Source organism: Zalophus californianus, chromosome 5 (genome assembly GCF_009762305.2).
Source record: "Zalophus californianus isolate mZalCal1 chromosome 5, mZalCal1.pri.v2, whole genome shotgun sequence".
Classification (NCBI taxonomy): domain Eukaryota; kingdom Metazoa; phylum Chordata; class Mammalia; order Carnivora; family Otariidae; genus Zalophus; species Zalophus californianus.
Genome location: NC_045599.1, coordinates 4,174,195 through 4,201,121, shown reverse-complemented (window position 1 = coordinate 4,201,121; position 26,927 = coordinate 4,174,195). Strand labels below are relative to the sequence as shown.

At 43.9% G+C, this 26,927-nt stretch overlaps 1 protein-coding gene across 5 annotated transcripts; it reads right to left on the bottom strand.

Annotated features, from left to right (window-relative positions):
- Window positions 1-280: 280 nt before the first annotated feature.
- Window positions 281-26,062, bottom strand: ZNF454 (zinc finger protein 454). Of its 5 annotated transcripts, none has more exons than XM_035727612.1 (5): window positions 25,710-26,062; window positions 23,566-23,663; window positions 22,452-22,578; window positions 21,933-22,022; window positions 281-4,823 (listed from the first exon to the last, which is right to left on the bottom strand). In XM_035727612.1, exons 2-5 carry the CDS (start codon window positions 23,596-23,598, stop codon window positions 3,508-3,510), a joined length of 1,566 nt encoding a protein of 521 aa, XP_035583505.1. In that variant the 5' UTR covers window positions 23,599-23,663; window positions 25,710-26,062; the 3' UTR covers window positions 281-3,507. The 5 variants fall into 5 exon arrangements, with proteins under 5 accessions (XP_035583505.1, XP_027460536.1, XP_035583502.1 ...); XM_027604735.2 differs by lacking the exon at window positions 25,710-26,062 and adding an exon at window positions 24,696-24,853; XM_035727609.1 differs by lacking the exon at window positions 25,710-26,062 and adding an exon at window positions 24,503-24,655.
- Between the last annotated feature and the right edge of the window lie 865 nt (window positions 26,063-26,927).

Below are 26,927 nucleotides of genomic sequence, written 5' to 3'. Positions count from 1 at the left end.
TGGTCTGAAGGATGTCCTCACATAGTAGCTGCTGTGCCCAGCAACTGGGGATACAACTCTTTCTATTGCACAGCCTGAACTATGGTTTCTGGGACCAGGTAGGTTTGGGTGCTCATTGTGGGCAGCTAGGACCAGACTGGCCATATAAAGATAAAAACACCCAGAAGCACTACTTTTGGCCATGTCTTAAGAGATAACCAGGTAACACAAATGCAGTTTGTACCTCTTAGAACACTGTGTACTTTCCTCATTTATTTTCAGAAAGACACACTGATGGATCATTCTATGGCAACAATTTTTAAGAACAGTGATGAGTGGCAGACAGGGTAATACACAGGATGAAGAAGAACATGCCCAAGCAACCAAATCCTGGCACTGGCAGAGAATGGTCATTAGCACAACTGAGAAGTTCATGAGTGATGGGAAACAATCAAACCTTGTATTTTCTTTTTCCCTTCACAAACTGGTATAAAATTACTAAAAGTAAAAATATTACCAAAAATATATTTAGCAGGAGTTGAGGCTGGGACCTCTCCCAACTGCAGGCTAGCATAGGGTGGGAGTGTTTTCTGTGTGCACATCGCCTTGCTTTTTAATCCAGTTAAACGGAGGGGAGGGCAAAGTGCAGAGGGAAGAGGAGTCAGACAGCTGGAGGCTATGCACTTAGACTAAATTCATGTTCAAGGGAATTAAGTTGTTTTCTCGACCAAAGATGAATGCAATTTAGGGCTGTTTTGTTCCAAGACTCTGAGGCTCAGGCACCGTCACCGTCACTGGGAAGCCCTAGTCCGCTGAGGGTCAAGGTGCCATTCTAAAAGCTGTTGCTGAATGTGGAGGAAGGCAACGTCTTGGGCAGACACTGCTGGCAGAGCGAGGCAAGCTCAGTCGGCGGGGGAGAACCCAGGCGCCCAATCTATCACCTGGAGATGGGACGACCTGACAAGAGAGCATTGGAGGAACGTGAAAGAGGAAACTGGAGCAATTATTTTTCCCCCAAGAGCTGGCAGTTTCAGGGGTATTCATGGGAGCCCACAGACAATGATGATTTTTAACAAAGTTTACGGTGCTAATCCTCTTCTCAAACCCTTCCCCCAGGCAGAGCGGAATTGGCCCTTCCACTGGGTTTGCCTACTGGGCGATTCCACAGTAGGCCAGGGGAGCTCTGATGTGTCAGATGTGGGAGGTGGGGTCTAGGTCTGCTTCTCTGGCTCCTCTCTCTCTCTAGTCCCGGCAAAGGGGTGGGGAGACTGGCTCAATCATTATCCTGCGATGGCATAGTCATGGGTGCGCTGACAGGGCAGGGAGCAAACCCAGACTGAGGGCCTCCAGGCTGCACGGACTGTGGTGCAGGAACAGAAGCTGGAGCCGTTCCTGGGATGGAGGAGGCTCTCAGAGGGCAGCCGGTCTTGGCCCTGGCTCAACTGCAGGCACAGGCCCCGTGGCATCAGCTCTCATTAAACACAAACAAAATGAACAATGAACTCAGCTGAGCAGTGTTCCACAGGGATTCAAGGTTTAGGACCAGGCAGGCCCTATGGCTAGTACTGAAGGCAAGGATCTGTAGCAGCAACCGGGTTTTCGGGTTTCTTGTGGAATCTGGGGCCGCCAGCCCTGTGAGGCTGCAGATGAACACGTGTGGGCCCAACGTACAAAGAGCTCCAAGTCACCCCTTGAAATGCTGCTTCACCTGCAGCTTGGTAGGGGAGAAAGTATGAGCTGCTGATCCCCCCCCCCCCCCAACACACAGGAGATGCCTGCCCACACTGGCAGCCTTTATTCAATGGAAGCTGAATTTAGAGAACTTAGGCTTTAGAGTGGCTGGAAGCTTCCAAGTCTGTGTTCAACCTGGAGCCTACTGATTCCACCACGATACAGACTATCCTCTTCTGCACCTCCGTGGGCTAAGAACTTGCCACTCCGTCTCCCAGAACAACGGTTGACTTGCTCTTCCGTCTTCATGATGTGTGTGTTCATGGTGTGTTCCAGTTTGCAGTAGTGTGGGCTCCCCATCCTTTGGGGTGGGGAAGGGGACAGCGCTACCAGTGGCTGTGTGTGTGAAGGCACACGTTATCTCTGTGATTTCTACTGAGCAGTGAGGAACCAAAGATGGAAAAGGAACCGTACCTGCAGGAACAGAGTATCGCTAAAACTTTTGGGCATGGATAATGCCCTGCCAGAGAATGTCATGATGCTCTCGACTTCTTCACCCATGGAATTACTCTACAGATAGCTCACCACTGTCAGAATGGGACAGTCTCTAAATAGGAGAATACCCAGATGGAGGAGAGGAAATGCCCACTTTCAAATGCCAAAGCATAAATTCCAAGCTGTTTGTCCTGTGAACACAGTCAAGACCTTCAGAAAACTGGACAGGTCAGGGACCAGGATGCAGCAGTTAATATTCTGGGGTTAACGAATATATACTCTAGTGCAGTGGACACAGAGGACTGCCAGCCAAGGGCAAGAGAGGGGGTCAGAGCCTTTGAGAAGTGGCTTTGGGGCTCTAACTCGTGTCAGTTGCATGTTAAGAAATGACAAGTCACAGAAGCTGAGGGGGCCTAGAACACTGCTAGGGGGTTGGATTGTCACATCTGAAGCCGAGCAGTCCCTTGACTGGGGTAAGTACAGCGAGGAACAATTGGAGGTAATGTCTACACAAACTAAGCCCCTACTTTAAGGTTCCATCCCAGTGTCAGAGTCAAGGTGAGGCCCAGAGGAACTGGGGAACTCAAGAAGTTTGATCGACCTCTGCCTCACAGGGGTCCCGAGTTCTGAATGCTGGGTCTGGGTGCGATATCCCAGAATCACGGACTGTTTATATGAGGCCACATTCCCCAAGGGCAAATGGGGTGATAAGTGACATGATGTCACCAGTTAGGAGGTGGTAAATCAAGAGGGGCACACCATTCAAATGAGTTGTCCCAGGAGGAGAATGTGGGTAAGCAGCCAGTGGACACCTAAGTCAGGGAAATCTGAGAAGATGGTTTGAAGCATAACGTGGGAAACATAATTTAAGTAACTCCGGGGCCAATGCATGGTGACTACACTTTCCTTACACCGGGAAAGTGGGTGGGTGAGAACAAAGGGTTCCATTGAAAGTAGAAACCCTCTTATATAAAAGAAGTGAGTGAAATGCTTATAGAACATTTTCTTTTTTGTTCCTTTGCTTCTCAACCTGGTCTTTTACAGTTTTATAATTTCTCTTAATAGTAAAAATGTAAATTTGATCATCTAATTTCTATGTTGTTAATGAAGCCTCATTTTGGTTATGATATTTGATAATTCAGACTAATTAAACATGACCGGTATTCAATCGAGGCAGTTCTGAACTAGGAGGGCATGCCATTCTTAAATTCTTAAACCCACAATACCGTGAAGCTGGATTCTCCATAAATAAAAATTCCATCTTCGGGTAGGCTTTCATGGCTATTCTCTGGAATGGATTCTCTTACATTCAATAATTAATATATTCAGTCTCAAAGCTCTGCCATATAAACTATAATCCTATCACTTTTCTCCAATATGATGTCTCTGATGCTGAATGAGGTTTGCAGTCTGGTTGAAAGCTTTCCCGCATTTATTACATTTATAGGGCTTCTCTCCTGTGTGAATCCTCTGATGTTGAGTAAGGTGTGTGCTTCGAATAAAGGCTTTCCCGCAGATTTTACATTTGTAAGGTTTTTCCCTGGTGTGGATTCTCTTATGTTGAGTGAGGGCTGAATGGTCACTGAAGGCTTTCTCACACATATTACATGTATAAGGTTTTTCCCCAGTATGAATTCTCTGATGTTGGGCTAGGGCTGATTGATCCCTGAACGCTTTCTCACACAAACCACATCTGTAAGGTTTCTCTCCAGTATGAATTTTCCGATGTCGAGCGAAGGATGAATTATCCCTGAAAGCTTTCCCACATTCACTACACTTATAAGGTTTCTCTCCAGTATGAATCCTCTGATGCTCAGTAAGGGAAGAGTTCACCCTGAAGGCCTTTCCACATTCGTTACATTCAAAGGGCTTCTCTCCAGTGTGAATTCTTTGATGCTGAAGAAAACTTGTACTCTGATTAAAGGCTTTCCCACATTCATTACATTTATAGGGTTTCTCTCCACTATGAATATTCTGGTGTTTGGTAAGATGTGCCCTGCACACAAAGGCTTTGTCACATATGTTACATTTAAAAGGTTTCTCTCCAGTGTGTATTCTATGATGGTGGGCAAGGTGTATGTTTCGGATAAAAGCTTTCCCACATAGATTGCATTCGAAAGGTTTCTCTCCGGTGTGAATTTTCTGATGGTAAGTGAGTGAGGAGCTCACGGAGAAGGCCTTGCCACATTCCTTACATTCGTACGGTTTCTCGCCAGTGTGAATTCTTTGGTGATGGATGAGGTGTGTACTCTGGTGAAAGGCTTTCCCACATTCTCTACATTCATATCGTTTCTCTTTAATAACAGTTTTCTGATTTGCATTCAGTTTTTCAGTATGAACTTTCTGATGTTTATTAAGGGTTGAACTCTTAGTGAAGACTTTTCCACACTCACTACACTCGAAGGCTTTTTTGCTAGATTGAAATCCCTGACTCTGAACAACAGATGAGCTCACAGTGCAGTGCTTCCCAGGTTCATCCCTGGTCTGAGCACTGAGCAGAGAGGGGGTTTTCTGGTGAGCAAGTACCCCCTGGCCTCCATGCTGCCATTCCAACAGGCTATCGTATTTCCAGTGACTATCTCTAGCGAATCCGTTCTTTATCATCCACTGATCCAAGTCTTCATCAGTAATACCCTCCTTGAGAGGAGAGTTCTTACTCACGGGCATAGTCATCCAGTCTGAAAGACATCAAACATAATCATATGTTTTATCTCCTTAGGGTAAGAAGATAAGCCTGTTTATAATGCTAACAAAGAGGCTGCAGTTTTGAAGGCATCTTGAAGGGAAGATAGGGCAGGAAAGGGGAAGAGAGGTGAACAGAGGACGCGGCAGGTAGGGGTTGATTTAATGGAAGATGTCTGAAGCAGGACAGCTTGGGAACTTAGTCAGAAGTCACAGGCTTGGGTTGGGATCCTGAGTACAATACTCATTTTCTTTGTGATTACAGAGAAGTTACCTGACTTTCTAAGCCTCAAAAAGCCTATGCAGACCCTACTATGCTAATAGATTAAAAAAAAAAAAAAAGTACCTTGTCTATCTTAGTGGTATGGTCTTTATTTTTTTTTAAAGATTTATTTATTTATTTATTTGACAGAGAGACACAGTGAGAGAGGGAACACAAGCAGGGGGAGCGGGAGAGGGAGAAGCAGGCTTCCTGCGGAGCAGGGAGCCCGATGTGGGGCTTGATCCCAGGACCCTGGGCTCACGACCTGAGCCGAAGGCAGACGCTTAACGACTGAGCCACACAGGCGCCCCAGGGGTATGGTCTTTAAAATAACCTAGATAACCTAGGCCTTAGGAAACCAGGGAAACTAGAGGTCAACACTTGATAGAGAAGCAATTCAATTCCTTTAACTACTAAAAGCAACATTTTTATGTTTTATAGACTCATTTTAGCATTCAGATGGCTAATAAAAAGGCCACTATAAAGGTTGTGTGAGGGTGCCTGGGTGGCTCAGTTGGTTAAATGACTGCCTTTGGCTCAGGTCATGATCCTAGAGTCCCTGGATCGAGTCCCGCATCGGGCTCCCTGCTCAGCAGGGAGTCTGCTTTGCCCTCTGACCCTCCCCCCTCTCATGTGCTCTCTCTCTCTCTCAAATAAATAAAATCTTTAAAAAAAAATAAAGGTTGTGTGAAACACTCTGCTAATAAAATTAGGACCTCCTACTACTGATGAGGAAGTAAAGTCTTTAAACCTATACAAATAATGTAACATCTATACGAGGAAAATGTACCATGAGGACGTATATGTGAGGATGGAAAATTAGAAACAAAGCAGCAAATCTGCCTGGATAGATGCAGTACATCTTAGAGAGTGAGGCCCTGACTGGGGAAAGCAGTATACTAATCACTAGAAATGGGACTCTGCTACTGGGATACGAGCCCTGGTCCCATGCATTATCTGACAGAATCACTTCTCTCCCCACAGACAAATTCTGTACTTACTCAACAATTGTCTCACTTGGTTTCATGGTACAGGCAGACCTCAGAGATACTGCAGGTTCTGCTCCAGACTGCTGCAATACAGTGAATTTTGCAATAAAGGGGGTCGAATGAACTTTTTGGTTTCCCAGTGCATGTAAAAGTTACGTTTACACTACATTGTAGTCTATTAAGTAGCGCAGCCTTATGTCTAGAAAAACACTCTATATGCCAAATTATAAAGCACTTTATTGCTAAAAATATGCTAACCAGCATTTGAGCTTTCAGCAAAATCTTTTTGCTGGGAGGGTCCTGCCTCAGCGTTGATGGCTGCTGAATGACGGTTGCTGAAGGCTGGGGTGGTTATGGCAATTTCTTAAAATAAGACAACAATGAAGTCTGCTGCATCGATGGACTCTTCCCTTTCAGGAATGATTTCTCTGTGGCATGAGGTGTTGTTGATAGCATTTTACCCACAGTAGAACTTCTTTCAAAATTGGAGTCAATCTCTCAAACACACTGCCTCAGTTTTATCAACTAACTTTATGTCATATTCTAAATATTGTGTTGTCATGTCAACAACCTTCACAGCATCCTCATCAGTAGAGTCCATGCCAAGAAACCACTCTCTCTGCTCATCTGTAAGAAGGAACTCCTCATCTGTTCCAGCAATTCAGTCCCATCTTCAGGCTCCACTTCTAATGCTAGTTCTCTTGCTCTTTCTACCACATCCGCAGTGACTTCCTCCACTGAAGTCTCGCACCCCTCCAAGTCATCCATGAGTGTTGGAATCAACTTCCAAACTCCTATTAATATTGATTTTTTGACCTGTGACCATAAATTATGAATGTTCTTAATGGTATCTAGAATAGTGAATCCTTTCCAGAGGTTTTCCTATTTTATTGCAAGAATTACCAAAATGTGACACAGAGATGTGAAGTGAGCCAACACTGTGGGGAAAATGGCACCAATAGATTTGCTCGACGCAGGATAACCACAAACCTTCAATTTGTAAGAAATGCATATCTGCACAGCACAACAGAATGAGGTATGTCCATATTAACAAGCAGAGTTCTGGACTGCATACTAGTTTTTCCTATGTATTTGTGAATATCTGCCTTTGATGTTAAGTCTATTTAAGACTTTGTACTAAGAAAAGAAACGATAAGAGCTAGATACTACTGTGGCAGTGATGCAAAGATGCCTGGAAAATCCTATCAAGAACAAGCCTCCTCATCACTTTTTTTTCCTACACACTCCAGAAAATCTACAAAGAGCTATAATCAACAAAACCAAACTAAACTAACCCCTTTACTTATCTGGAAAAGACAGTTAAACAGGTGCATTTTAAAGCTAAAATCCTGGTGAGCTCACAATAATGTTGCTCAAAACAAAAATCGTCAGTTAAATGCCAGGATTGCCAAATCTTAACACCTTAAGGGCTGGCTTTCACTTCTGGACCTGGTAAAGTAGCCTGTGGCAGACATTCCTGCAGAAAACAACTAGAAAATCTTAAACGATAAACAAAAATTCTGTCTAAAGGCATATGTCACTCGAGGCCAATCTGATACTCTAATATTTGAGAGAGAAGGGAAATATAGAAAGGTAATCCCAATACTTACCAGTTTTTTCCTTATAGAATTTGCTGAATTCTAAAACTTCTCAGGGCAAGAGACCAAAGCTAAGCAGAATTTCAAACTTTTCTAATCTTAAGAAAATATGGTGCCAAAAACTGAGATCAGGATCTTCCAAAGAAGGGGGTAGTGGTCACAGTAAACATGTAAAGCTCTCAGTAGGCACTCCTGGAGGGCTACAACCTAGTAGCAGGGCAAACAAGAGATAAGCAAAGCTTTATAAACACCACAACCTAATCTCCAGCTAACACGTCCCTGGTTGGATTAAGGTGGTTCCCGTACACTCACTATCTGCCAGAAGAAAAGGTAAATCTTCTCTGGACGAATATAACATCACCCAGAGCCTCTTCACTTCTTCAAATACAGTATCAGGGATTCAATCAAAATTTACTGGAGTACTAAGAAATTAAGTCAAGAGAAAAACCAGATAATACACAAAGACCCACAGAACCTGGTATCAGATACCAAAGTTATCAAACATGGATTTTAAGATAACCGGGATTAGTATGTTCAATAAAACAAATAAGAATGAGAATTTCAACAGAAGATTGGAACCAATGAATCAAATGAAAGTTCTAGAAAAGAATAACTGAAATTAAGAACTGAAGAGATATATTTAATAGTATATTGAACATAGCAGAAGGGAGCAATAGTGCACTGGAAAAATACATAAGCAGAAAACATCTATGGTAAAACTTGCTGAAAAAAATTAAAAAGAAACATAGAAGACATGATGAGGAGACTGAACATATGTGTGACGAGTTCTAGAATGGAAGAAGGAAAGAAATGGGACAAAAATACTATCTGAAAAATATGAAGGCTGAAAAATGAATTTGAGAAGCACTAGAGATTCCAAGCAGGATAAATACAAAGAAAATCCATCTAAACACAAGACTACTGAAAACCTAAGTTTAATCTTGACAGTTACCTGAGAGGAAAACAAATACATTACTTTTAAAGAAGAAAAAAGTAAGATTGACAGCCATCTTTTCAACAAAATCAATGGAAGCCAGAAAAAAAATGAAACATCAGGAAGTGTTGAAAGAACCTAATTGCCAAACAGAATTCAACAGAAAGAAAATATCCTTAAAAAGTGAATATGAAATGGGTGTTTCTATACAAATAAAAACAAGGGACTCTGCCACCAGCAGATCCATATTTAAAAAAAAACAGTAACAAGTATGTCTAGGCATAAGAAAATCCCAGGTGGAAACATGGAAATGTAAGAAGGAATGAAAAGCTATAGGAAAAGTAAATATGTTAATACATGTATTATTGCACACAATAATTATGTCTTGAGAGGTTGAAAATATATACGTAATTAAATATACACAGCAAAAATAACACGAAAGAGATGACTGGATAAAGAAGATGTGGTATTTTTTTTTATACAATGGAATATTATGCAGCCATCAAAAAACCTGAAATCTTGCCATTTGCAACGACGTGGATGGAACTAGAGGGTATTATGGTAAGCGAAATAAGTCAATCAGAGAAAGACACGTATCATATGACCTCACTGATATGAGGAATTCTTAATCTCAGGAAACAAACTGAGTGTTGCTGGAGTGGTGGGGGCTGGGAGGGATGGGGTGGCTGGGTGATGGACATTGGGGAGGGTATGTGCTATGGTGAGCGCTGTGAATTGTGCAAGACTGATGAATCACGGACCTGTACCTCTGAAACAAATAATACATTATATGTTAAAAAAAAAAGAAGACAGCAGGAAAGGAAAAATGAAGGGGGGGCGAATCAGAGGGGGAGATGAACCATGAGAGATTATGGACTCTGAGAAACAACCTGAGGGTTCTAGAGGGGAGTGGGTGGGGGAATGGGTTAGCCTGGTGATGGGTATTAAAGAGGGCACGCACTGAATGGAGCACTGGGTGTTATATGCAAACAATGAATCATGGAACACTACATCAAAAAAAATAAATTAATTACAAAAAAATAACAAGAAAGGTGGGAGGAGTTAATATTTTAAGGTACTAGCAAAAAAGTGTAATAGTTAGAGAAGAATATATTAACAAGCATTAGGATGAAAATAAAGCAAGAGAAGGCAAAACGAAAGACAAAAGATAATTTAAAGTAGGTGAGTAAAACACAAAATAAATGTGAAGATAACAGATATCCAATCCCATACATATTATTATTATTATTATTTTAAAGATTTTATTTATTTATTTGACAGAGAGAGAGAGCACAAGCAGGCAGAGTGGCAGGCAGATGGAGAGGGAGAAGCAGAATCCCCGCTGAGCAGGGAGCCGGATGTTGGGCTCGATCCCAAGACCTCAGGATCATGACCTGAGCCGGAGGCAGCCACTTAACCAACTGAGCCACCCAGGCGCTCCTCCCATACATATTAGTAACTGGTTTAAATATCCTATTAAAAAACTAAGATTGTAAGACTGGATTAAAAATAATCCAACTAGGGCGCCTGGGTGGCTCAGTTGGTTAAGCAACTGCCTTCGGCTCAGGTCATGATCCTGGGGTCCTGGGATCAAGTCCCACATCAGGCTCCCAGCTCAGCGGGGAGCCTGCTTCTCCCTCTGACCCTCTCCCCTCTCATGCTGTTTTTCTCTCTCTCTCAAATAAATAAATAAATAAAATCTTAAAAAAAAAATCCAACTAGATGCTTATTAGAAGAGAAATACCAAAACATAGACATAGAAATATAGAAAAGAATGAAAAGGATTTATCATGCAAGCACTAACCACAAGAAAGCTGATATATGTATCAGACAAATCTTATAGTTTTAGAAAAAATAGACTTTCAGATACTTCATATTGACAGAAGGGACAGTTCTCTAGGAACATATTACAAGTCTACATTTGCACATAACTTCACAATGTGTAAAGTAGAAACTGAGAAAATGAAAAGCAAAAATAGAGAAATCTTAACAATCCTAGTAATGTATGTTCACACACCACTCTCAATAACTCAGAAATCAAACCTTTAAGAATGGAGATGATCTGGGCGCCTGGGTGGCTCAGTTGGTTAAGCGACTGCCTTCGGCTCAGGTCATGATCCTGGAGTCCCAGGATCGAGTCCCGCATCGGGCTCCCTGCTCAGCGGGGAGTCTGCTTCTCCCTCTGACCCTCCCCCTCTCATGCTCTCTCTCTCCTATTCTCTCTCTCAAATAAATAAATAAAAATCTTAAAAAAAAAAAAGAATGGAGATGATCTCAACAATCTGATAAACAAATCTCAATTAATAGACTTGAAAATAGTATACCCAACAATGACAGAGTATGTATTATTAGTGCGTACAGAACATTTACCAAAACTGACCTATACTGAACTGTAAATGAATACATTACACAGGACTGAGAGCATTCAGAATATGTTCTCTGAACTCAGTAGAATTAAGCTGGAAATGAACAAAATACCAAAAAGATACTTAAAAAATCCACAGATATTTCTAAATTAAGCAATACATTTCTAAATAACTGATAGAGGAAAGAAAAAAAAATCATAACAAAAATTAGAAAATAATTTAAATGATAATAAAAATATTAAATGAAACTGATGCAGCTATAGTCATGTGTAGAAGGAAATGTACATCTCAAGAAATTAGAAAAATAGCAAATGAAACACAAAGGAGAAGGAAAGAAATAATAAAGACAACAAATCAATAACTTAATAAAAACTGATAGACTTCTAGCAACACTAATCAAGAAGATAGAACGCACACAATAACTATGTGTGTGCTTTACTAATTACTAATTATCATTAATGACTAATTATCAATAATGATTACTAATATTACTAATTAATTGCTAATATCAATTACTAATATCAATAATGATAAAGATGACATCAGGACAGATTCCACAGAGACTTATAAGACAATAACATAATAAGGAAACTTTATGCTAATAAGTTTGGGCACTTAGACAAAAGGCTCAAATTCCTAGAAAGGTACCAAAAAAGAAACAGAAAATTTGAATGGTCCTACATCTAATAAATAAATTGAATTTCATTTTAAAACTTTCTCACAGGGGTGCTTGGGGTGGCAGAGTAGGTTAAGTGGCTGACTTTTGATTTCAGCTCAGGTCATGATCTCAGGGTCCTGGGATCAAGCCCCGTATTGGGCTCTGTGCTCAGTGGTCAGTCTGCTTAAGGATTCTCTCTCTCCCTCTGCCCCGCCCCCCGCTTGTGCTCACGCTCTCTCTCTCTCTCAGATAAATAAATCTTTAAAAAAATAAATATATAGAAACTTCTCACAACGAAATTGCCAGGCAGAGCTGCCTTCACTAGTGAATTTGTCTAAACATTTAAAGGAGAAATAACACCAATCTTACACAAGCTCTTTTAGAGAACTAAAGAGAACAAACATTTCTAATTGGTTTTATGAAGTTAGCACAACCTGCCAGAATCTGATGAGGACAATTAAAAAAAAAAAAGAATCACAGACCATTCTTTCTTATCAACACAAATGCAAAATTCCTAAAAGAAATATTCAGCAAAAGGAATATAAAAAAGTGATGTAAAAAAGGATAATGGAGGGGCAGCTGGGTGGCTCATCGTTAAGCATCTGCTTTCGGCTCAGGTCATGGTCCCAGAGTCCTGGGATCAGCCCCGCATCGGGCTCCCTGCTCAGTGGGAAGCCTGCTTCTCCCTCTCCCACTCTCCCTGCTTATGTTCCCTCTCTTGCTGTCTCTGTCAAGTAAATAAATAAAATCTTAAAAAAAAAAAAAAGGATAATGGATCACAAATAAGTTGAAACTCAACATTGTTTTCACATTTCAATCACCCAGTGTCATTCACCATATTAACAAAATACAGGAGAAAAATGGTATCATTCTTTCAATAGATGCTGAAAAGGCACCTGACCCAATTCAATACCCAGTCATGATAAAACTCAGTAAAGTAGGAGTAGAACATAACTTCCTTAATCTGATAGAGAGTACCTACAAAAAATCTACACAAAACATCACAGTTAATTGCAAAATACTGAAAACATTGCCCTGAGACTACAATGAAAAAAAGTGTCTGTTATCAAAATTTCTTTTTTTTTTAAGTTTATTTATTTAAGTAATCTCTACACCCAAAGTGGGGCTCGAACTCATGTCCCTGAGATCAAGAGTCACATGCTCTTTGACTGAGTCAGCCAGGCGTCCTGTTATTACAATTTCTATTTAAAGTTGTACTAGAAGTCTTAACCAGTGCAAGTAAAGAAAGAAAAAAAAATCATTATTCTCAGATAATATGATTATATTCATATAAAACAACAAAATAATCTAATCTATTAGAATTAATAAGGGAACTTAGTAAAGTTGCTGGACATAAGATCAATATATAAAAACCAATAGTCTATCTATATATCAGCAACAAATAATTGGAAAAGAAAACTTTCAGAAGATTTTATATCAAAAACAAAAAATACTCAGAAATAAATATAATGAAAGATGTGCAAGAACCATACAAATAAAATGACAAAAAATTTCAGAGAAATTATAAAGAAAACCTAAACAAACATAGGGATATAACATGTTCACAGGATGGAACACTACCAATTTTCCCCATTTAAGCTACAGACTCAGGCCAATTCTTATTAAAATCCCAGCAGAAATTTTGTGGAAACTGAATAGTCAATTCAAAAATTCTAAAAGCAAAGAAAAGAATAAAGCTGGAAGACTTATATCATCAATTGTGAGACTCATTATAATGTCAGAGTAATGAAAACAGTATTGTATTGGCACAAGATTAGACAAAAAGAATGAAACAGAATAGAGTCTAGGAACAGTCCTATATTCCAACAGACCAATGCAAGAGATTATAGAATCCAGAATCAGACCCATGCACATGTAGTCGCCATATGACAAAGGAGATACTGCAATACAGTGAGGAGAAAGACAGTCTTTTCAGTAAACCATCCTGGGTCAACTGGATACCCATATGGAAAACAATGAACGATAAATCTTCCATGTTGATTTCAGACCAAAGTACGAAAGACAAAAGAATAAAGCTGCTACAGGAAAACAAAGATCTTCATGGCCTTAAACGTCTTATGTAGGACACAAAAAGCATTAACCACAAGGGGCAAAAAGACAAAACAAAACAAAACCACAAAAACCCACACCCTGATTAACAGGACTATCTTAAAAATTTAGAACTTATTTATCAAATGACACTATTATTCAAAGTGGGAAACAACATTTGCAATACACATACATATACATGACATTTGAGGATTCAAATCCCAAATATGCAACCTTATCAATCAATAAGAAAAGATAGGCGTCTGCCTTCGGCTCAGGTCATGATCCCAGGGTCCTGGGATCGAGCCCCACGTCGGGCTCCCTGCTCAGCGGGAAGCCTGCTTCTCCCTCTCCCACTCCCCCTGCTTATGTTCCCTCTCTTGCTGTGTCTCTCTCTGGCAAATAAATAAATAAAATCATAAAAAAAAAAGATTAGACAACTATATAGAAAATAATGGAAAGACTGATAGGTACTTTACAAAAGAGGATATTAGGGGCACCTGAGTGGCACTTAAATGTCCGGCTGTTGGTGTTGGCTCAGGTCATGATCTCAGGGTTGTGAGATCAAGCCCCAAGTTGGGCCCTGCGCTCAGCGTGGAGTCTGCTTGAGATTCTCTCCCTCTCCCTCTGCCCCTCCCGCTTGTGCTCTCTCTCTCTAATAAATCAATCTTCAAAAAAAAAGAGGATATTAAAGAGATTAAAAATAAAGATCATTTTCATCAGTCGTAAGTTAAGATACAATCTGATACTCCATAAACCCTCTAGAGTGGTGGGAAAAAAATTTAAATGGTGATACTAGGTCTATAGGAGAATATGGAACCCTCACATACTGCTGGTATACCCACTTTGGAAAACTACTTGGCAATGTCAACTAAAGCTTGCATACTCATGAACATAGTACTCCTAGCTATATACCCAAGAGAAATATTGGAATATAGAAATATATTTTCTAAAAGACGTATAGGCACGTTTAAAGCAGTACACTTCATAATGTACACTCCAAGCTAGAAATGAATCAAGTGTCTAGCAACAGTAGAAAGTAGAAATGTTGGTAGGTTTACTGAGTGAAATACTGTAAATCGGTGAGAATGACCGAACTATTGCCAGACATGGATGAATCTCAAACATACTGTATGCACAGAAGAGTAGATACTGTATGATTCCATTTATATAAACTTTAAAAACAGGCAAAACAAGCCTATGGTCAGGGTAGTAGTTATCTTCAGAACAAAAGAAAGAAAGGGGATGGGAGGTTTCTGACATGCTGGTAACATTCTATTTCTTATTACAGGTGCCAGTTATACAATATTTACACTGCAAAAATTTGTTGAGTTTTACACATTACTACAAAACATTTTTACTTAAAAAAATCCGGCAGATGGCTTTCAAAAAGCATACTGTGGCACAACAAAAATAACCAATTGCTGGCTTTCTTTTCTAGCAGCTGCTGGATAGTTTTATCTATTAAAGCCTTTTCTTGATTGTGATAATAAAATCACATCATCTACATTTAAGAAAATATTTGTCTTCTGAATGTTTATAGTGTTCCAGGAGAACACTCATCCAATCAAGAGGGGAGTCAAATGCACCCCGGTTTTCCCACACTGAAGATGAACTGAGGTTAGGAGAGACTGGACCCCCACTGAAGATCTAAGCCGGCAGGATCTGCTCTCCTTGGGGCTCCCAGGTCACTTCAGGGTGGGCTGAATTAAGAAGCAATACCCTAGATGCACTGTCCCATGTTACAAAAAACAAAGTATGGTCTTAAACTATGTAACTCCAGGGTTTCATGCAAGGTATGCAAGTGGTGTGATCCAAGCCCCCTTTACAATGTACTCAAAAGGTCACCCCCTTGGGAGGGATCAGAAACTAACTCGATTTACTTCCAAATCACCTAGAGTTTCAGGAACTGGCACCATCACGTACATGCGGAAGTGGGGAGTGGATTATGGAGCACTGGTTTAAGGTCAGTTTACAAAAGCCGTTAGGCCCCCACATCCCTTCCCCAACTCAGAGGAGCTCGGGGACTCCCCTCTCCCAACTTGGGAGAAGACTGGAGGCCTTTTCTCTTTGGAGGGAGTAAATCGAAGGTGCTCTGGACTGAAGACACCAGGGCAGCTGGTGGCAGGAGAGCGGTGTTAGAGACTCAAGCCCCACTCACCCATGAAGAGTTTCCAAAAAGGACCTTGATCCTCCCACCATTTACCTGGGTAGACAATCGGGGACTACCAGATAGCGGAGGAAAGCTTCTAACAGGAAAGAGATATCAAAAGAATCAAAGAGAAAAATTTGAGAACACAGAGCTTATGAAGGGAGAAGAAAATGTTTTTAAAAATCATTTATCTTTAGAGGTAAAAAATTTTAACTATAAAATGTGAATATCAGCATACAAATAAAGCAATATCCAGAGGAACAAGAGTTCTTGGAAATTAAAAAAGGATGGCAGGGGCGCCTGGGTGGCTCAGATGGTTAAGCATCTGCCTTCGGCTCAGGTCATGATCCCAGGGTCCTGGGATCGAGTCCCGCATCGGGCTCCCTGCTCCTTGGGAGCCTGCTTCTCCCTCTGCTTCTCTCTCTCTCTCTCCCTCTGTCTCTCATGAATAAATAAATAAATAAAATCTTTAAAAAAAAAATAAAAAATGATGGCAGGATTTGAAAACTCTGAGAATTCCCGCTGTTAAACAATTAGAAAACCAGGGGGAAAGAAAAGAGAGAGAGAGAGAGAAACAAACAACTTTTTAGGCAACGGACAAATGACAGGGAAAGATGGAGATCCTTGGAAGAAAGGAAACAGACAAGGGAAGGCCTAGGGATTCAGCCCATGGGGACAGTGTCCAGGTCACAGCACAGGGGCCAAGACAGCCCAGGAGGCTCAGTGAATTGAAGTGACAGAGCTCAGTATTTGGGGAGGCTGAGGCAGCTAACATTTGTGGCCCACTGAGGAGAAGCTGTGGAAACTGAATTTGCAGTTTAATACCTTCCCATGAGGAAAATACCTGGCCTAGGAAGCCTCACTGAGTTGACCAAGCATTTAATGAAGAAATAACACCAATTCTAAACAGATTTCCCCAAAAAATAATAGGGAAGGGGAAATGTCCAAATTCATTTTATGAGGCTAATGTTACTCTGATACCAAAAACAAAGATATTGCAAGGAACAGATCAGACTAATCTATCAGGAATACAGATGCAAAATTCTTAACAAAATGTTAGCCAATTTAATCCAACAATATTTTAAAAACAATAAATCAAAACTAAGTTGGGGTTTTCCGGGAATGCAAATCTGATTTGATATTTTAAAACTAATCAATGTAATTGATCAACCCATAGCAGCAACATAATGATTCAGAAAAGCATTTGAGAAAAATGCAATATCCAGTCATGATAAAACTCTCATCAGATGTGTCAGCTTCTTCAACCTGACGTCAAAAGGGCATCTACAAAATAATCTACACCTGACATACTGAATTGTGAAAGATCGAGTGCTTTCCCCCTAAGACAGGGGACAAGGAGGGATGGCCCCTCGCACAGCTGCTGCTCAGCGTGGTGCTGGAGTCCTACCCAGTACAGTAAGGAGCACCTGGATCTTGCATCCACTGAAAACAGTTTCCCAGTTTAAACACACAACTAGTACACAACACGGGATTCCTGCTTCTAGGCACGTACCTTAGTGAAACCATATGTCCGCAAAGAGCATATGAACTAAAATACATCCACACGAAGAAGCCTTGTACTGGAATGTTCATAGCAGCTTTAGCCAAAACCTGGAAATAGCCCAAATGCTAATTAACGATGACTGAACAGAGCTATTGCCATATGACAGGGCGCTAACTCAGCAACAGCAAAGAATTTCTGACACGTGAAACGGCAAGGAAGAGTCTCAGAGATACTGTGCTAAGTGACATAAGTCAGACACAGAAGGCCACGTGTCCAATCCTATGAAATCCTGGCAGATCAGGGTTGCCTGGGCTAGGGATGGGGGGGGGGATTAACTGCAAAGAGATCAGAGGGACCTCCTAGGTTAGGGATAGCAAAAACCTGATTATTTGGAAGCAAACACATCAAATAATCAGCTAAAAGAAAAGTGGCTATCTCTCCAGAGGGGAGAATGGGGAAAAGGGGGGACAAAGGGGCCACTCATCTTTTTGTATTAAACACTGTAGTTTCATGAAAGGCATGTATTAGTGTGATAAAATTTAATACCAAATATAAGAAGAACAGAATAAACTCTAAGAAAGTCAGAGGTAAGAAATAAAGGGCAAAAAAAAAAATCAATGACCTAGATCAAGGTAAAATAGAAAGGATCAGCAGAGTCAAACATTCATTAAAAAGTCTATCAAAGGGGTGCCTGGGTGGCTCAGTCAGTTAAGTGTCCAACTCTTGATCTCAGCTCGGGTCTTAATCTCAGGGTTTCGAGTTCGAGCCCTGTGTTAAGTTACTCAAAAAGAAGAAAAAAAAGAAGTCTATTAAAAAGCAAACCTCTGACAAGATTTTATAGAAAAAAAAAAGACAAAAGTTAAGTACTATTAGAAATTCATGCTTCCATTCAACAAATACACACTGGGACCCGGTGCGCTGAGGAAAAAAGAACAAGCAAGACCAAGTCCTTCCCTCGTGGGTCTAAGGATAGAAAGGACCATTTCAACACGACACAAAAAGCATGAAGATAAAGACCATTAAGGCAAAAGACTGATACATTTTACTCCATTAAGAATTTCTGTTAGTAAAGAGAAAAGAGAAGCTATAGGGTGACACACATATTAACTGATAAAATACTGGATTCGTGAATACATAGGACTTTTTACAAATGAGTAAGACAAAGATAAACTATAACAGAAAAACGGGCAAAGAATATGAACATGTAAGTCACAGAACACAAATTAGCAACACACGAAAAGATGTTCAATTTCACCAGGAAACAAGGAAATGTAATTTAAAACCACAGGGAGATACCGTTTCGCAGGAATGGGACTGGGAAAAAAGTCTAACAGTTCCCAATTTTGAAAAGAATTAAAGTAACAAGAACTTGCATCAACTATCAGTAATCTGGGAAAATCTAGCAGAGTTGAAGAAGCATCTACTCTTAAAGCCAGTGTTTCTACACCTATGAAGACACCTAAAAAAGACTCCGAAAGAAGGCCCGTGTGTATGAGGAAACGTGTATAAGAATATTCAGTCAGCAAAGTCCGGAAACAACCTACAGGTCTACCAGCAACAGAATGGAAAAACTGCGCTATCGCCATTGAGGGAGTATCAAAGTGCAGGGCTACGCATCTCAACAAGGGCTTAAAAAGTGTAACCTGTGGAAAGGGATCTATTATACACTACATGGGTCAAACGTTAAAGCATGCAAAGCTGAACATGACTGCTCAGAGCTACAGAGAAATGTGGAAAGACCATGACGAGCAGCATAGGGCTGCCGGTACTACTCAAGCAAGGGGCTCTGGCTGGGGGCGGGGGGCAGTGACGCGGGGTGCACACGACTCCACGGGTGCCCCTACATTTTGTTTCTTCAGCTGGACAGTGGGGGATGGGTACTGTTGCCTTACTCTTCAAACTGTCAAAAGATACCACGGATTCTCTTTTGTATACAGAACGTACAGCCATCAAAATACATTTATTTTAAAGTAAAACAAGGAAATGACCACAAGCGTAGAAATAAAATCACAACCTGTAAGAGATATAAATAAGAGCTGGATCTCTGAAAAAAATACCCAACAAATTTAAGAGGGGGGCAAAAACAGCAGATAAGGTTGGAAATGAGGAAGAAGACACAATAAAAAGTGTTAAATTTTTAGATGAATGCTATGCCCAGTTGTAAACGAATACACTTCAAGGCTCAAAAAAAAAAAAAAACAAAAAACCCAAAAAACTAAAATAAAACCACCAACAGTTTAAAGCTAATTGGTAAAATGTACAACCAACGTAACAGAAAGAAACCTCAAAAGATTAATAAATATGTAAGAACTATAAAAAGTTATTAGCACATGACCCAAATTAAGGGACCAGGTGGTTATCTGTAGCTTTACTGAGTAAACAATTTCTAGGTGACTGAAGCTAATTTGCAGGAGGGGAGAAAAAGAGTTTGAGGGTCAGATGGGTTTCAATGCTGGCTTCACCCCAATCCTGACTTGCCAGGAAATAGCAACATTAAATCTGTCCAAATGAGTTAACCATGCTGAGGCCTGGTTTTCTGTAAGTGGGGTTGATGTGACTTGCCTCACAGGTTGTAAGAACTGAATGGGGCAATTCGCATAAATTCTGTGGGAAAACACTCAGCATGGTGATGGTCCCCAGGGGCTCAAATGCCAACACTTTTCTCCCTCCAGTAGTGCATGGCCCAGAGAAGAGAAACCTATCAGAAGGACTTTCTCTTCCTACGACTGAAAGTAAGTATCTGTTCTAAACCAAGGGTAGTTGGTGCAACAATGGAGAAATTCTAGATGGGTTTTTGAAGTCCCAGTCAGTCATTATGAAGTGAAACAGAAATAAGAAAAAAACCAAAACTAAAAATGATCTAATGAATGCTTTAAGAACAGTAATAATTAGAGAGTGACAAGAGGGCAATAAGTATTTGGAAATGACTACCATTTCTCTATAGCAGCAATTTCTGGCTCAAAAAAAAACAAAAGAGAAGATGGTTCTATTCAAAAGTAAAAACTATATCTTCAATAGATAATGAGAGGAACAGCTATAAAACTTCATTGGGAAGTGTAAAATAAGACTTCTTCCCATTCCTGATCAGTGCTAACTAACCACTTATCATCCCTCAAGAATCAGCTCAAGGTTTGGGGTGTCCAGGCAACTCAGGAATGCGAGGTGCTGGACCCTGAGGGTCGGGAAAGGCACCTGGGAGGGCCTGAACCATGACCACCTGGTTTTTTATGTCATTACCTACACCTGACTATCAAACTGCTTCTAGGCATAAAACTCCTTCATCTTCATATTCCCCCCACCCAAGTGCAAGAAAGAACTAGTGGTAATGATGAGTAATGGAAGAATGGATGATGTTATGCTAGAGCGGCAGGACAGTGGATGAATTTCTCTTGCTTAATTCCCCCACCCCTCTTCTTTTGTTAGAACACTGCTTGCATAATACAGAATGAAATACTAAAAATGCCTTAGCTTGGGTATAATAGAACATACAAATTCAGAATGCTACTGGGGTAAGTTAGAAGATATTTTTTTGGATAACTGAGTTTTAGAGTTAAGACATTTAAATTCTGGGGCACCTGGGTGGCTCAGTCGTTAAGCGTCTGCCTTCGGCTCAGGTCATGATCCCAGGGTCCTGGGATCAAGCCCCGCATCGTGCTCCCTGCTCAGCGGGAAGCCTGCTTCTCCCTCTCCCAGTCCCCCTGCTTGTGTTCCCTCTCTGTGTCTCTCTCTGTCAAATAAATAAAATCTTAAAAAAAAAAAAAAGACATTTAAATTCCCTAACAGATTGGATCCATAAATCCCTGCCTGTTTTGCTGACTGAAAAATCAGTACCAAAGGTTTTAAAAAATACTTTCCAGCCTACAAAATGCCAGCCCAAAGGGAAATGTCGTCATGTCTCAGATAAGGCAATACACTCCCTACAATATTCAGGAGCAAGGGGAGGGGCACCCCTACTCCTGCTCTTAAGCTACCAGACCCACAGGGCTCCTTGAGACAAGTAACCACCACCAAACTGTCATGTTCTCCATGTCCCCAGGCTACAAGTCTATGCCACCCAGCAGGCGCCAAGTGAGCGACCCGGCAAAGTATAAACCTGGCCACATTCTCATGGTGCTTCCAGCCCAGTGTGGTGCTGACAACAGGCAGAGAATAATTAAATGCTGGCTGAATATATGTACATATGGATGAACAAATACGAAGGCAGTTGAAGAAGTGTGCAACGTTCAGCCGGAAGGGCTGCCTCAGAAGGCAGATGGTTAGCCGGCCCATCACACCCTGCTGTGTGTAACCTGGCACGGTTCCTCACCACCGAGAACCGTGAACAGAGACTGCACCGTTAAATGCTAAAAGAGACATGGGCTGGTGGGAGCGGCCCGGATTACACCGGAGGCCTTTTCCCAACTGGAGACTATTAATCTACGCCCAAGAAGGCAGAAGAAAATTCATGGAGAGGAGAGCCCACATGCACACGGGAACCAGTGTGGCAACCAGATATTGCGGTGAATGAGAAGGGAAAAGACGTTGTTTCACAGTCCATGGGCCTGGAGTGTTTGTGGGGTCCCTCCAGGTGCCTCCCACATGCAGGGCTCTTACCAAGACAGAAGCTTCCCGATGCGTCCTCCAGCATCCATTCTTCTCCTTTTCCCAGCTGGGAAAACAGCTCTGGTTGGGGTCCTAAGAGTCCTGTTTTTGGGAGAAAATGGACCACATCTGTTCATACCAGCGATAAAATCATTGTAAGGAGGAGACCTGGTCCTCGGGACTTCCTGGGAAAGGTGACCCGATAGGAAGGCCAGGGGACAGGTGAGTCCCCAGAAGGAAGAACAGACGGTTAGGGCCTGACACCGACCATCTGTTCCCATGTCCTTCTCCCCGAAGGTCTGCAACGGAGAGAGGATTCAACCTCATCGCCTTCGAAGCATCTGCACTTAAGACTCCAAAGGGGTCACATCCCCAGGACACCAGGGGTAGGCATGTAGCAGCCCTGAAGAGAACATCCTCCATCAGCCCACTCCCAGCCCAGTCTTCTGTGTGGAACCAGTTTAAGAGTTTAGAAGGGTCCCAAAGGGATCCCCAGATGTGAAGATCAGCCTTCGGAGGCCCCCTGCTTACCCAGTGAGACCAGGTTGCTGTAGTTCTCCAGCATCACATCCCTGTAAAGGGCCCTCTGAGTGGGGCTTAGCTGTGCCCACTCGTCCCGGGTGAAGAGCACGACCACGTCCTTGAAGGTCACTGATTCCTGTAACAGCAAACCCCATCCCTGGTGACCTGCGGGGACCCCCTCCCATGGCTCTCTGGGAAGTGCTGAGCCTCGGGAGTCCCCAGAAGCCGGCTGAGAGGTGTGGGACTTTTAGCACAGAGCGGGCCGGCCGGTGTTCTGTGACAACATAAGCATTTCCTCAGGGTGTCCTAGGGGCCGAATTTTTATCAGACCTTACTTCCTGTCTTGAAGAAACACGTATTGTGGAGAAGATATGCTTCCTCAGCACTGAGACTTCATACTTGCTGTTCATTTTGCCCTGGACATTTTCTCCCATCTCCCTCAATCTGCCCCAGCCCTGCTTCCACCCCACCCCATGACCAAATCCTACCCAGGCCTCAGCCTCTACACTTCCTCCCGGGCAGAGCCTTCCTCAACTCCTGTGCAGGCCCAGCAAAGCACCGTCCCACTTTATCGTGAGTTCTCATTTACTTTCAGATTCCCCCCACTAGACTGTTAACTCCAAGAAGCTAGGGACCGTTTCCCACATCTCTCTTGTCTTCCTGGCATGTCTTGGAGAACATGGCCCAGCACCTATTACTTGTTGCTTAGCAGCTCCTGCTTGTCTTCGGCTGCTCACCTGCTCACTCCCAACACACATACACGGTTCCCACAGGAATAGTCATTCTGAACAATATGACCTTGTCCCCTCTGATCACAACTAGGGCCTGCCCTGGAAACTCTTGGCTCAGAAGCCAAGAGAGCTGGTGTGCCCTGAGAAAGAGTTAAGAAGCCCAGAGAAGAAAGCTAATATACATATACATATATAAACATATACACACATATATCTCTCTCTTTATCTATATACATATAGGAGCAACGGGGTCAGGCCTCCAACTGAGACTGATTAAGAGACAAGCTCTTGGTCAGGGTGAAAAAATAAGCCCACCCTTTTCAAACCTCTACATTCAAAACTTTTATAAGGCAAATTGGGGGCGGGGAACCCTGCAGCAACTCCCCACTCACCTGGACCATGGTTGGCAGGTGCCTGACGGCCATTCCTTCTCTGATAAGCCCTTTCAGGGACTGGCAGAGCAGGATTTAGGCTAGAAACTTCTACACACCTGTTATGAGGAGAACTGGGTTAAAAGAGATCACAGGACAGTCCAGACTGAGGCTGTGAGCATTCACATCCTGGGAGTCCTCCAGTACCCCGAAGCAGTAGACTCTTAGTCCCTATTTGCTCCCAACTCTCTCTCCTCTCTGAGGATAGTTCTGCTGGCCTCCACTCTAAAGGGAATCCCTCGGCATGCAGCCATTCCCAGCCCGACACTTTCCCCCAGCATCTGAATCAAATCCGCCACATCTTCCCTTCTTTATCTTAAATACGTTGGCTTCTCCTTGCAGAAAGCACTCTTCAGTCCCAGATCTCAGGCTTTCTACCCACCCTCTGGCCTTTGCCCTTGTTACCCTGACAGGTCTCAACAGAACTTTCTCCCCTGCCTGGGAGGGTAGTGGAAGCAGTGGGTAAGGATGGTCTTCTTTCTCCTCCAAAGGCAAACTAAGAGGGCTGGATATTCACTGTCAAGGCCTCTCAGGCCAAGCCCTTCTCCGACCTCAGGCCTCTCCCCCTCAGGGGCCCAGTCTGGGTGACAAAGAGCCAGAGGTGGGCGAAAGGCAGTGCATTTGTGTGGCTGGGTGGCGCGAGGGGGCTGGGAGTCTCATTCATAGAACCCACCCTCCGGCCCCCTGCCCGGTCCCCCGCGGGAGCTGCTGCTGCGGCTGCGGCTGCCCCGGCCTCGGCGACGTCCGCAGACAGGGCTCCGACACAGCCCGGAGCATCCACCCCTGGAGTGTCCACCGACCTCCCGGAGTCGGCTCCTCCGAGACACACGCAGAGGCCCGGACCGCATCCTCCTGCCATGCTCTCGCAAATTCCGACCCTAAAACCAACAGCCCGCACCTGGCCGTCCTCCCCTTTCCTCTTGAATCAAACCTCAGCCATACGTCCCGGGAAGTTTGGGGCATCCGATCGGCGTCCTCCGGAACGGACTACGACCCGTACCTACTCGGCCTTCTTTCCCCCCGCCCTTGCCCCCCCGCCCGACCACCCCACGGCCGCTCCCGCTCTCCCGACGCGGCTCTGGCCACCGTGCCTGGTCACCACCGGATTGCCCTTCAAGGAGCCTCTGCCGGCGCCGAGGAACCGCAACCGCCACATCGCAGGCGGAACACAATGAGCGGGAGTCGGCAGCCCGGGTCGGAACTGCGCTTGCGCGTTGCCGGGGGAGCCGCGGAGCCGAATACCCGCGAGTCCGAGAGCCGCAACCCTTTGGCTTCCCAAGACTCCACTTCCCAGAGGGCGAAGCGGCGGCGAGCGTCAGCCGCTGCGCAGGGCGGAGAAAGTGATATCGTGCGCCTGCGCAGACAGAGCCTCGCCCTTCAAAACGACTCCTGGGTGCTTTGCGTGCTGAAACTACATTTCCCAGAGCAGGCTCGTCGCGGTTCCCCTTAGTGCAGCTCTCCCCGGTGCGCTAACCGGCACGTGAGGCTTTCGTTCCGTTCTAGTCAGACTCGGGGTCAGCCTCAGCCCTGAAGTAACGCCCGGGATAGGTAGAGACCAGCGAGAAGTTGACGACGGCATAAAGTCTGTCGGTCGCCGTGGGGAGCGGATCGGGGGCGGTCCCCGAGGACGGAGTAAGAGGTGAGAAGACGCAAAAGGCTCCTTCCTGAAGGAGGACCGCGCGGGGACGACTTGAGAAGGCGGCGGACGCAACCCATTGTAGCGGTGTGGCCCGGGGGCCGGGCGGGGGCGTGAGGCAGAGGTGCGGGGCCGGCGGCGGGAACCGAGGCGGCGGCCACGGCGCCCGGGAGAAGGGCCGAGGAGGTGGAGCTGACCTGGGGGTCGGCGGCTCGCCGAGGGGAAGGAAGGAGCCAGGAGCCGGGGGTGGCGTTCATTTCTACGGGGGCGGGGCAGGAACGGGGTGACCTGTGGAAAATGCCCCTGGGGGTGTTGAGTTGCCTTTGAATACACGTTTTCGCGGAGCTCGGGGAGGAAAGAGGAGGTTTTAACTTTGTCGGTGGTGAATTGGGGGAAAAAAAAAAGTCAAAAATGTGACCTGAGGTTTGTCAGGGAACTGTCAGCTTAGGAAGCAGCGTCAGTGACTTACGTGACACGACGGCCTTCTGTTTGGGGTTTTATGGAAGAGTCCATCCTCTTGACAGTTTGGGAGCATCTGTGTGTCAGGCACTGCCCTAGGGGCTGGGAGAGACCAGGGGAACCTGCACTTAGTGTTTGTCAGGAAGCCTGTGACGGTGGGCGTGGGGGGGTGATGTTAAGTCGTGTTTTGGAAATCCTCTTTTGAGGAGGGAACGCGTGAGCAGGGATTGGACTCCGGCGAGGGAGGAAACCGTGTGAATACGGGGGGAAGAGCCGTCTAACGGGAAGGGACGGCGATGTCCCGAGACAGAAGCGTGTGCTTGCTGAGCCCGAGGCCTTCCAAGCCTGGAGGGACTGGAGAGGGCATAGTGAACTAGCTAGAGTTGGGCGGGAGGTTAGGGGGCTGGGGGCCTTGAAGGCCATCGGAAGACCTTGGCTTCGTTCCGTGTGTGATGGGCAGCCACTGAAGGAGTCTGCGCGAGAGTGACGTGGAGTCTGCGCGAGAGTGACGTGGCCGAGCACATTTTGATGGAATCGCCGGTCAGCTGGTGGGGGCGGGGGGAAGAAGAGACTCTGGTGGGGCCAGAGGCAATACAGGGAAACCAGGTAGGAGGCTGTTACAGCCGTGCCGGGGAGGGACAACCTCCTACAGTGATAGAACCTGCGTGTGTACACGGCGTTGGTTTTGAGGGCCTAGTGACTCTAAGATAATTTTCTGGATGCCGTGCTAAGGAGTCTGGATGTTATTTTGTTTTCAGGTATATGAGGATGATGAAAATATATTTATTTTTTATTTTTTTAAAAGATTTTATTTATTTATTTGACAGAGAGAGAATGAGAGACAGAGAGCACGAGAGGGAAGAGGGTCAGAGGGAGAAGCAGACTCCCTGCCGAGCAGGGAACGCGATGCGGGACTCGATCCCGGGACTCCAGGATCATGACCTGAGCCGAAGGCAGTCGCTTAACCAACTGAGCCACCCAGGCGCCCAAGGATGATGAAAATATATTTATGGAGCACTGTGTGTTGGGCACTTTTATAAGCACTTTACATGGGGATCTACTGTAATCCGAAGCTGTGCGGTTTGCACTACTAACAATAAGAAAAGTGAAGCACCGAGATGTTAAGTGTCTTGCCCGAGGTTTCATGTCTAGTAAGTGGAACCCAGAGTCTTGGCCCTGGTGATAGAGGAGAGGTGCAGAGACTGTCCTCCTTACTTGTTGCCCAGAA